Source organism: Tursiops truncatus, chromosome 10 (genome assembly GCF_011762595.2).
Source record: "Tursiops truncatus isolate mTurTru1 chromosome 10, mTurTru1.mat.Y, whole genome shotgun sequence".
Taxonomy (NCBI): Eukaryota; Metazoa; Chordata; class Mammalia; order Artiodactyla; family Delphinidae; genus Tursiops; species Tursiops truncatus.
Window position 1 is genome coordinate 29251522 of NC_047043.1, and position 12813 is coordinate 29264334.

Consider the following 12813-nt stretch of genomic DNA (forward strand, 5'->3'; position numbering starts at 1 on the left):
ACAGATCATTTGGTATCAAAAGAAATAATACGGAATAGTGTCTGACTTACTAATAAGAAAACCTCACGTATCTAGTAACTCTAAAACAATCTAATAGAAATGAAGCAAATTCTAGAACAATACATAACACTAGAGTGAGAACACTAGGAAAGGAGAAGGAACTAACAAGGAAGACTTAAAGCAAGCAAGCCCTGAAGCATTTCAACATTTTTCTTTTTCTTTGTTCCCTTTCTTTCCTTTTCCTTTTTTTTAAGCTCCGGGTAAATAACATGTTTATGGGTCTAAAAGCCAGAGTTCTTGCTGTCTTGGGGAGGATAATCATGTTCTTAGGAGTAGATGAGTTCTCAAAAGCGTACAAAGTATGGCGGGGGAAGAGCAATTAGCTGAGAGGGCAAAGGTCAGGAAGGGGAGGATGTCAGTAAATGAACAGGAGAGTCACGTGCAGGACTGGCTGCAACTGGTGGGGCGCACTGCAAAATGAAAACGAGGGATCCTTTGTTCAAAAATGATTAAGAATTTCGAGACAGCAACAACAGAGCATTAAGCCAACTGTGAGGCCCTTCTGAGCTCAGGGTCTCGTGCATCCGCACAGATGGCATGTGTGTGAAGCCAGCCCCGGACACAGGAGAGGCACCAGGTGACAAGGCAGGTAGCAGAGGGCTGAGTTTTAAGAGGAAGAGATAATCGAAAGTTCTAGCTACCAGAGTTAAGTAAGGGTAAGTCAGAGAGGAAAGGAGGGAGGGAGAGAGGGAAGGAGGGAGGGAGGAAGGAAGGAAGGAAGCAAGGAAGGAGGGAAGGGAAATTGCTTAGTCCCAGAAAGTGACTGAAGGAGAATCGCTTTAGAAGAGGGTGTTAAGGTAGAAGACTGGCAAGAATTTTAAGAGAGACACAGTAACCTATTCAAATAGTTTGGACATGAAAGGATAGGAAGGAAAACATGTAGGAGTGGAAAGAAGGGGCATGGTGTTAGGGTGTGGTGTTGGGCTGGAGAGGGCAGTTCTTTCCCGGAGGGTGTGTGAACAAACAGGAGGGTGAGTACAGACTCAGTGCAGAACGCCATAAAGCTCAGCGTAGGTTGAAGGTCACTCCCAAGAGGCCTCAAGCACAGTAATATTACGCAACACATTGAGTTGTAGGCAGCCTTGGCCCCAAAGCCACTATCAGACCAGGCTGCTAACTCAGGGTCCAAGGTACCACTGGACCCTGCTCTCTTAGTCAGACACTTGAGCTGAGTAGCCTTCTGGGCATGGAGCCTATGGTCCTTTGGGAGGGGATATTTACATAACTATGTTCAGTTGAGGTGTTGATGACGCATACTAAATTGATGGGTTACCTGTCTCAGGTAGTATTTTTAAATTCATCTGGTGTGATGTTTAATTTTTATGTGTCAACCTGGCTAGGCTGTGGTGCCCAGATATTTGGTCAAATATTTTGCTGTTTCTAGGCAGGTGTTTATTTGACTGAGGTTCACATTTAAATCAGTAGCCTTTGAGGAAAGCAAGTGACCTTCTGTCCTGTGTGTGAGCCCCATCCAGTCAGTTGAAGGCCTTAATAGAGAAACGACTGACAACGTCTGAGGAAGAGGGAATTCTGCCAGCAGGTTGCCTTTGGACTTCAACTGCGACTCTTCCCTGAGTCTCCAACTTGATGATATAGCCCATGAGATTTTAGATTCACCAAACCTCCACAATTGGGTGGAGACAATTCTCTCTCTCTCTCTCTCTCTCTCTTTATCTCTATCTCTGTCTCTATCCACACACAAATCCTATTGGTTCATTTCTCTGGAGAACCCTGACGAATACACCTGAAATTCCTCATATGACATTATATAGGCAGCCTTCTGCATAGAGCTGATTCAGCCTTTATAATCAGCTTCAGATAAATGCTAAGAATCTCTGAAGCCTCAAATGTATACTTATTACCTGACTGCTTATTGAATGAAAAATGCCTGAGTGACCCCAGTGAGTTAAGCCTTATGTGACTACTGAGAAAAAGAATGTTATTTCTTCAAGGGTAGAACCCGCCATCTTCAAGCGGACCACAACCCGCCCCAAATCCCATCTCTGTTCATGGGAGGCTGACCAGCCAAATTATTGGAACAGCAGATAATTGGGTATTAAAAAAAACAGTCATAGTAAGGAATATTATCTGACTTACACGAATAAGAGAAAGTGGGCAGATCCAGATATCGCTACTATGAAGAAAAATGTTCTCTTCCACGTGATATGCATCAGTTTAGTGCTATAAAGATGAGTCATTTTATATCCAAAGAAAGTCCTCTTCCTGTGGTCTTTGTCACTTCAACACTCTTTCCATAAGAGAAAAACCAGCCTGGCATAGAGAAAAGGTAGGAATTGGGAATCAAGAATTGTATCCCTGGGAGTTCCCTGGTGGCCTAGTGGTTAGCATTCCGGGCTTTCACTGCCATGGCCCAGGTTCAATCCTTGGTCGGGGAACTGAGATCCTATAAGCCAGGGCGTGGCATTAAAAACAAAAATTATATCCCAGATTCTGCCATGGGACCAGGCTGTACCACCATGGGCAAAACGTCTAAACTTTCTGGGCCTATTTCCTTACCAGTAAAAAGAAAGAGCTGGACCATATCAACCTTGAGGTCAGTTCTAGTCCAGCTGTTGTAGAATTTTTATCTGTAACTTGAAAAAAATTTTTAATCACTTGAGTCTTCAAGGATAGTTTTCATGGACTAAAGTAACACAAAGTTGAAATGTGACATAAATGGTGACTTAATTAACTTTCTGGAGAAAATTCAGGTTTTTTTCTTCTAGTACCTCATTTAGGACTTAACCGTGTGAGATTTTTAAAGGAATCAGACAAATAGCCTAAAAATCTTCCATTTTGAAATATCTGACATCTATAGCTGACGTCTAAGCATCTGTCGTAGTCTGGGTCCAATCAGGAGAGAGAAACCACACAGTGGTTTTAGCAGGAGTTTCACATAGAGCAATAGTTAACTATGATAAAAGAGTAACCATTACATATAAGGACACTACATGGTACCCTAGAGTTGAAGGAGAATAGCCAAGGGATGACAAACTGAGAAGGGTTTCAACTCTCACAGGGGAAGTGTGGTCAGCCCAGCAGAAAGCGTAGACGTCCACCGGTCTGGCAAGACTAGAGCTGGTTTGGAGTCGCTGGGCAAGCAATAGCCACCCTCCAGCGCTCAGGACGGGAGCAGACGGTCAGCAGTGGGGGCATAGGTGTGCACTGGGGTCCAGGTGCCGGCGGGAATGGGGGGCTTCAGGCCACACGGGGCTTGCGGAGTCAGTGGCAGATCTGTGTGGACACCCTGGCCACGGGCAGACTTACGCAGGCTACATGGAGGCGTTGCCTTCTGTGTCCAGAGGGCTAGCAGCAGGATGAGACTGCAGGGAACCGGAGGGATCACATTCTGGGCTGGGGTGGGGGCAGGCTCACTGCTGACCCCCCAGTCCATGCCAGAGGCAGCAGAAGAGCCCCTTCTTCCTGCAGGGTCCCTCCAGTCCTGTCTTCTGGGAAATCCTACCTTCGTGCTCACTTTAGAAATGCCGAGAGGAATTGCCACTGTTTCTCACCCAGCATTTATTGAAGGGTGCCTTCAGAGCTGGGAGACAGTAAATTGGTAAGGGACACGACATCTGTCAAGCTTAAATGCCATCTCTCCCCATTCTGCTATTCCGTTTGGATCCTTTCTGAATAATTCTTCCCTCTTCTGGACCTTGCTGCCCTCAGACGATTTGGGGGCAATTATCAACTTCACTCTGTTGTCTGGAGAGGAAGCTCTATGTACCTGGTCTGTTCATGGGGTATCTTATCCCAACAGGTCTCAAATGTTGTTCACGGACTCCTGGGTCCAGGAGATCCTCTGGGGCGGGGGTTGCTGAGAGGTCACAACTATTTTCAAAGTCATCATTTTCCCCTGGAGTTGCTATTTTGTGGGTAAAATTTGCTGGCGTTTTAGGGCAAATAGAGGCAGTGGTGTAACGGAGGAGTCATGCATGGACAGAAAAAAAAAAAAAGCCAGTCTCGTTTGTGAACGATCTTGATGAAGCCGTAAAAATTATCGAATGTAATTAAATCTCAACTCACAAGTACATGTCTTTTAAACATTCTGGCAGATGAAATGGGACATGCACATCCAGCTCTTTGGCCTCATTGCCAAGCACAATGGTTGTCTCAGGAGAAGCACTTGTGCGACTGAGCTGTGACCAGAAGTTTCTTTCGCAGAACAGTTTTTACCTGAAAGACAACCAGCAGAAAAACTATGGTTTTTACTACTTGGTATTTATTTGCCAGACATTTCCTGGGAAGTCAAGGAAACGAGCTTGTCATTTCAAGACTAACAGCTGACAGTATTCATTGTCCATGATAAAAGACAAGCTTTCAAGAGAAAATGAGAATGTCGGAAAACAGGGATTTGCCACCAGGATCTTAGCAGCCTCTTTTTGCTTGAACTTTTCTGTTGAGCTTGGTGGTCATATTACTGAAGGAGATCCTTTGCTACTGTATAAAGAGATGTATCACCATTTGGAAGATCTGTTTAACTCCGTGAAATGCTATTTTCCAAAAGATGAATTTGTGACGTGCCAAAATCATTCATGGGTAAAAGACCCATTCAAAGTGTGAGATAGATGAATGGGTTTTAGTGGAACAGAAGACTTTCATTGATTGGGTTTCAAATTCCACTTATCGACTAACCTTTAAGAAACTAGCACTTGTTGAGTTTAGGTGTGGTATAAAAGAAAAATACCCACAATTATCTAAAAAGGCTATTAAATTACTCCTCCCTTTTCCAACTACATATCTGGGTAAGGCCAGATTTTCTTCATATACTTCAACCAAGTAGCAAAAGACTGAATGCAGAAGCCAACTTCGGTTAAGTCATACTTTAAAGATTTTGTAAAAATATCACAATTCCACTCTACTTACTAAATTTCTTTTTTTAAATATATGGTTTCTTTAATTAAAACGTTATTTATGTTAACATGTAATGTGTTTATTATTAGTATTATATTTTAATGAATGAGTAAACAAATATTTGAAATATTTTTTAGCTTTAATTATAATACAGTAAATATCGACAGCTATAACTCACATGAACAAAAGCTCTTTGGGATTCTCACCAATCATGAAAGGCATAAAAGGATTCTGAGACCAAAGAGTTTGAAACTGCTGTCTTAAACTGCTTAATTTCATTAGGCACTTGAATTCACAACACTGAGGGAAGTTGTAAGTGCAAAGACTGAGACTCAGGGTCACACGGTGAATTACAGGCAGAGGTGGGTCTAGAACCGTGATCTCCTGCTATAATGTCTTCTACAACCCAAGCTTTTTTCTCAGGATGCTCTTCAGAGGGCCACCATCAAAATTTGGGGATACTCAAGCCATAAAATTGGAGCAGTGTCACCCTCCCCTCAACATGTATCCATTCTAACAGGCACTGAATATCGACTCAGTTTCAGGTACCTGTGCTTGTTACTGCTGAAGGTAACGTGAATAAAACATAGTCGTGTTTTGGGGACAGCCAAGCTGTCTCACCATATGGGGGAGAGACTATGTGGAAGGCAATATTTCAGAACATATAATATGACTTAGCTGGCATACAACATATAAAGTATAATCATACAACCTATATAATTACATCATGCTATTACTATTTTTTTTTACATCTTTATTGGGGTATAATTGCTTTACAATGGTGTGTTAGTTTCTGCTTTATAACAAAGTGAATCAGTTATACATATACATATGTTCCCATATCTCTTCCCTCTTGCATCTCCCTCCCTCCCACCTTCCCTGTCCCACCCCTCTAGGTGGCCACAAAGCACCGAGCTGATACCCCTGTGCTGTGCGGCTGCTTCCCACTAGCTATCTACCTTACGTTTGTTAGTGTATATATGTCCATGCCTCCCTCTCGCGTTGTCACAGATGCTATTACTATTATAGTATGTAATATTATACAGTGTATAATATTTTATGTTTTATTACAACTTAATATAGTATATAATACCATATAGTATAACAAGGTATAGTACAGTATATACGCTTAATAGTAAATAACTGTACTATATCTAGGGAACAGACAGTACTTTGGGGTCATAGCTGGCTGGCAGCTGTGTGCACGCGAGGCCCATGGCAAAGCAGAACTGTGAACTTGGGAAGTTTGCCAGTAGCTGTACACCATTCTCCTTTGACCCTACTGTTCGCTTTCGTTTCCCAGTGCTGCCAAGATAAATCACCATAAACTGGGTGGCTTATAACAAAAATGTATTCTCACAGTTCTGGAGGCTGGAAGTTTGAAATCAAGTTATCATGAGGGCCATGCTCTCTCTGAAATCTCTAGAGAAGACCCTTTCTTTGTCTCCTCTAGCCTCTGGGGTCTGCCGGCCATCCTTAGTGTTCCCGGGTTTGCAGACAGATCACTCCAATCTCTCTTCATATGACTTTCTCCTTTATGTCTGTGTCCAAACTTCCTTCTCCTTATAAGGACACCAGTTGTGTTTAGGGCCCGCCCAAATCCAGCGTGACCTCATCTTTACTTGCTTTCATCTGTGAAGATTCTGTCTCCAAATAAGGTCACGCACACAGGTTCTGTGTGGACATGAATTTGGGGGGAACATTATTCAACCCAGTACACCATGTTTTTGCCTGTCCCCAGTCCACATTGCTCAGAGCCTCTTTGGACCACAGCCCATCTGGATTTTCCCTCATACTTTTCAGGGCCTGGGGTCCCGTTGAGCCCCACCAGGTTCTTGGTTAATGTTTTAAGTGGTTGCCTCAAGCTCACCACATTTAACCCATGAGTTTAGCAAATGGTTTCCATGGGCAACTGGTGAGTTGTGAAGGAAGAAAAGAGGAGACTAAACAACTCCATAGTAAACAAAACAAAACAAAACACCCTAATAACCCAATTGAAAAATGGCTAAGGACTTGCATAGATGTTTCTCCAAAGAAGACATACAAATGGCCAACAGGTATATGAAAAAATTCTCAATGTCACTAATCATGAGAGAAATGCAAATCAAAACCATGATGAGATCTCACCTCCCCCCTGTCAAGGTAGCCATTCTGGAAAAAACAAATGAGAACAAGTCTTGGTGAGGATATGGAGAAATTAGAACCCTTGCACACTGCTGGTGAAAATGCAACGTGGTGCATCCACTATGGAAAACAGTATGGAGGGTCCTCAAAAAATAAAAAATAGAGCTACCATATGATCCAGCAATCCAACTTCCGGGTGGTTAGCTAAAATAGTTGAAATTGGAATCTGGAAGAGATCTTAACACCCTTGTGTTCATTGTAGCACTATTTAAATAGCCAAGATATGAAAACAGCCTGAATGTCCACTGACAGATGAATGGATAAAGAAACTGGTATACACACACGGTGGAATATTATGCAGCCTTAAAAAAGAGGGAATTCTAAAATATGCAACAACGTGGGTGAATCTCGAGGACATTATGGTGAATGAATTAAGTCGATCACAGAAAGACAAATACTGCATGATTCCAGTTATATAAAGTAACTAAAATAGCAAAGTCGTAGAATCAAAGAGTGGAAAGGTGGTTGCCAGGGGCAAGGGGAGGGGGGAGTGGGGAGTTACTAGTAACGGGAATACAGTTTCATTTGAGCAAAGTGAGGAAACTCTAGAGAGCTGCTTACAGCACTGGACCTACAGTCAACAATACTGCATTGTGCGCCGAAACATTTTTTAAGAGGGTAGATCTCATGTTAAATGTTCCTAGCACAAGCAAAGGGAAGGGAAGGGGAAGCTTCAAGAGAGATGCAAAGACAGTAAGGGTGTAAATCATAAAATCCTCACATACTATTGCTCTTGGTCTTTCGGCAATTTTTGTCTACTAGGTCTAGAATCATAATATAAGACAATAGTGGAAATGTGGGAAGCTGTGACAACCACCAGCCTGTACACCCCCACAGAGCTGTGGCACATGGACTGAAGGCTGGGATGCGTCACGCACATCCAGCACCCGCACCTCCTGCTCTGTGACCTTGGGTGAACGTGCTACCCGTCTGGGCTGGGCCCTCAGGGTGGAGTCTGCGCGTGGCAGTTAAGAGCTCAGGATCTGGAGCCAGATCGCCTGGGTTCATTCCAGGGACCCTCAGACCAGTGATTTCCCCTCCCTGTAATTTCCACTCAGCTTCCACATCTGTAAAATGGTGACACTATCTCACTACACAGATTTCGCATGAGCAATAAACACGTTAATAATATACGTAAAGCACTTCGAACAGTGCCTGACTATATAGACATGCATTGGTATTATTAACATTATTATATGAATTTTTGGTCCAGCTAATAAGAATTCCAGTAATTCAGTAGTACCTCCTTCAATCCCCTTATGACCACCACCACCCCCCGAAGTAAAACAGATGAGAGTGTGTGGACCCTGGCTTTTGTTTTTTGTTTTTTAATTCTCCACTTGTCACTTACACCATAACTGGCCCTGGGGAAAAGTTCCTTTGTCAGGATGTCTTAAAGGACCAGGAACCTGTCAGATGAGTGCTTCTTGGGAAAGAAAGTCTTAGGGAACTGATGTCATCAACTCAAGTTTTGCAACGAGCTATTATTAAACTCATAGTCGCCTGTCTGAGTGTGGCTTTATCGGTAACTTTAGCCCTGTGGGCAGGGGTGGCGCCCGCCCTGTTGCCCTCCACCTTTCTGATTTTCTATAACCTAGCCTTGGTGTCTGAAACAATCAGGGTGGGTCTGTCTCCAGCACTAAGGAAAGTGAGAACTGGATCAGGATGGGGCTCTGGGTGGAGTTAAGAGAGAGGTAAAATAACTGTAATTTCATAGCAATTACCTACAAGCAATACCGTCAAAGGCGCCAGTTTTCCATTATAAACCTGAGCCTCTGCTGGGAGCGATGGGCCAGGTAGAAATAAGGACACAAACCTGCCTTCCCACCCGAACCCCACAGCAAACAAACCTCGAGGGGAAAAATAACGTGATGAGCTTGGAGGGTAGTGTTCTTCTCCTTCTCTTTCAGAAAAAGAAAATCTTAGTAAGCCCCCATTCCAGGATGTTGGTTGGATTGCTGGCAGCTTTGCAAGCGAGGCTGGGGGGCCTTCCCTCTTTGAACCCTCCCTGTTAGTGGAGCCTGGTCCTGATGCCACCACGATTTCCAGGGGAGCCAACAGCAAACTACAATGAATGGGTACCAAGTACCATTTTGGGGCCAATAAACCACTCACTGGAAAAAAAATTACACAGAGATCAGTTCCCCAAACTTTTTGTTCGTATGTTTCTGAAAGTGTGTTCTTTATAAAATTCACATCTCTGCAGCCTACTCAGAGGTAAAGATAGACCTGCCTTTCAGACAAAAAAAAAAAAATCTGCTGTTTTGAGGAGGGTACTGAGAAGGGGAAATGTGGAGAGCAGAAGTGTGCAGGTCCCCGATAATGCTATCTGTCATGCTTTCCTATGTGTTCCCATCTCATCCCCCAGCCCACCCCACAGGAGGCCGTAAGCTTCTGAGTAAATGCAGTTTGGAATCCCCTGTGTAATTTCTTCCAGTGCCTTGTACGTGGTCAATACGTATTCGTTGAGCAAAAGGATAATTTAACAAATGAATGGTTTATTGACACCAGGTCAAGTAGTAGTCAGAACCTAGTGGGACATTGAGTAACGTCTCGAGCCTGCTGACAAGATAGAAAGACATAGGGTCAAAATCTGAGGGTCTATACTCATGACGTCTTCACGGAGTAAGGACCAAAGGGTAGAAGATAAACGACAGAGGAACATACTTTGGCGAGGTATAACCAAAGCAAAGCATTTCTTTGGTTAGAACTGGTTTAGAGCTATCCTCAGAATGGACTGATTTGAGAGATATACATTGCCGGTGAGTGGACATATTCAAGCATAGACAAGATGATTACTCAAGAGTATAGAAGTTGGTCCGACATCATTTGTGTTAGACTATGTGATGTGGAAGGTCTCTCTCTCTTTTTTTTTTGTGGTACACGGGCCTCTCACTGTTGTGGCCTCTCCCGTTGCGGAGCACAGGCTCCGGACGTGCAGGCTCAGCGGCCATGGCTCACGGGCCCAGCCGCTCCGCGGCATGTGGGATCCTCCCGGACCGGGGCACGAACCCGCGTCCGCTGCATTGGCAGGCGGACTCTCAACCACTGTGCCACCAGGGAAGCCCTGAAGGTCTCTTTTTACCCTGAGATGCAAGGGTTCAATGGTTTCAGAAAGTTATGACTCTCCGTAATCACCATGCTGGAAACTCACATTCAGTTCTGCACGTGTTTATCGAGCCCTCACCCTGTGCCAGGTGTCACCTTGCATAAACATTAGGAAGACAAGGATAAATCTTAGAGGGCAACTTTAAAGTAAGGCTGGGGCATGGACTTTCGGTTCTGCCCAGACTGGTGTCTGGCTGTTGCAGTCCTATATTCCTTCTTGCTGATGTGCACGAGCTAACTCAGGACTCTGGTGCTCTTCTTTCTAGGCTGGAATCGATGGGGAAAGCATTGGCAACTGTCCCTTCTCCCAGCGCCTCTTTATGATCCTCTGGCTGAAAGGAGTTGTGTTCAACGTCACCACTGTGGATCTGAAAAGGTAAAGGATGGTACATTCATGAGCAGGAAGAGAGACTCTTCCATGAGGGAGGGCGAAAACCTCGAGGCTCCCAGCATCCTCCTGCTCACACCTTGCTGGCCAGAGCCCTAGAGCCCTAGTTACAAGGGAGGCTGCAAGAGCGAGCAACACCCTTGGAACAGAGCAAATCCCGATGAGCAAGGAAGAAGGAGGGAATGGACAACAGGTATCTCGACTGAGAGTGTCTGGCACAGAGATGGGCGCAGCATCTAAAAATCTGGGAGGGAGCCGTTCTGGTCCTACTAGTGCCCCCAGCCTAGGGGACCCCAGCCGGACTTCAGGTGTGAAAGGTTGAGTTTCCGAGGAGCTGGGCTCCATACTGTTTCTCCCATTATGTTCGCATCTTTAGAACTCCTTAGTGTGAGAGCTCTGGGTTAGAGACTGGGATGGAGAGTTACTCGTGTTCTGCTTTTAAAGTGCAGTTTTGATGGCTGTTGAAAATACGGGCATTGCTCACCACCACAAGCCCCACTGTTTCCATCTTTCTTCTCTTTCCTCTCCTCCGCCTGTCCTTTAAATGCGGACTGGCTCAGGCTCCCTCCCTGGGTCTTTATCACCTGCCACAGCTTTCCCCCAGTGAGCTTAGCATACTCTCCCTGTCACCTTTATGTCAATTATTCCATACCCAGAGCCCTGCTCTCTTTTAGATATTTCCACTTGGATTTTCTGTTATCACTTTGAAATCAGTGTGTCAAAAATTGTACCTTCATTCTCCCTTTGAATTGGGGTCCCCTCCTGAATTCCTTTGTTCTTCCGTTTTCCTAGGCACTGAAACGTTTCCAGCTCCCTTCTCTTGCCACCCCCATTGTCCATCAGTCACCAAGCCCAGGGCATTCTCTCACCATGCTGTCTCTTACTTCCAGGCTCTCTTGTCCATTCCCAAAGCCCACACATGGTGTGGGTCCCACCACTGGCAGCTGGACTGTTTCTCTCTTCTTCAGACTGGTCTTCATCCTTCTGGTTTCTCTCTGTCTCTCTTTGATCCATCCTTTATATTATCATAAGGATAGTCTTCCTAAAATAATCCTTTCATCACGTGGCTCTCCCTACTCAGAAAACCTCCTGACATTTCCCATTGCCTGCAGCATAAATGCATCTGCAGCCCTCCTTTGTCTTTGCCTTGGTTCTTCTCAACATGATCTCCCAGGACCTATCTGCCTCTGGCAGGCTGGACCACCTTCTGCTGCCCTTGTCCCTCTGGCCTCCAGCCGTTGCCTGGGATGCTTCCTCTGTCTCACAGAGGCTCTCTGTTTTTCCTGAATGGAGAGATGGTGCCCAGCCCCCAGAAGCAACCCCCTCCCCTGGGAAGCTTCCCCCTCCCACCCTACCACTCTCAGGCAAATCTATCACTCAGCTTCCCTCCAGACTCACCCAGCATCTATGGTCCATTTTGCATCTCACCAGTTTACGATATCTACAATCCCGATGCTTTACAACTAGTGCATGCTTTCCCATAAAAAATCACATAAAGTGTAACCCTGTGAAGGAGATCTTATTTCTTCATTCTATATGAGGAAACCAAGACAGACACATTTAAATGACTTGTCCAAGGCGCCCACCTGGAATTGGAGGGGCTGCCACTAAAAACCCGATCTTCTTGGTTCAAATGGCACGTTCTTCAGGACACGTCAGTTATGAAGTTTGTCTTGTCATTCGCATCAGACCTTCAGTTCTTCAAGGGAAAGTCGAGATCATGTTTTGAGTTTCTTTGTATCTGCCACAGCAGCCAATGCATTCGTTCGGGGCCCTGACTAATTTCTGTCAAATGAATGAAAACACACACGAAATGCAGACATTGTCTGTGACAACTACAGAGAGCAGACTTTCCTGCCGTTGGAAAGATTGGCTTCCTTCAGTGGAGAACAGGAGGTCTTTGGAGTATCATCTGTGAAAGTGACTCGTATTTGTCTGGGGATCAGAATGGGAGAGGGAACCATCCCAGCATTCCTTAGGTCCTCACACGGCTCTTTCCTAGCTGTCATCACATCCGATCCTGCCAACACCCTTTGAGGTGAGCCAGGCAGGTATCACGACTCCAGTTTTACAGATAAGGAGAATTGCTTACTGAAAAAAAAAATTATATATATATATATGTATATGAATTAAGGAATTTAAAAAATGTATGATACAGTGAAGTTTAGCAATTCCTAATAAAACTAATTTCTTATCCCGGCATCACCATGTATTGGTGG

At 44.6% G+C, this 12813-nt stretch overlaps 1 protein-coding gene across 7 annotated transcripts in view; it reads left to right on the forward strand.

Moving 5' to 3' along the window:
* CLIC5 (chloride intracellular channel 5) overlaps window positions 1–12813 on the forward strand; it is a 249516-nt gene that overhangs the window by 129343 nt on the left and 107360 nt on the right. For all 7 annotated transcript variants that reach the window (XM_073810656.1, XM_073810657.1, XM_073810658.1 and 4 more), the window contains one exon: window positions 10473–10582. In XM_073810656.1, the coding sequence (XP_073666757.1) occupies window positions 10473–10582 (110 nt within the window). The remainder of the gene's footprint in view (window positions 1–10472; window positions 10583–12813) is intronic.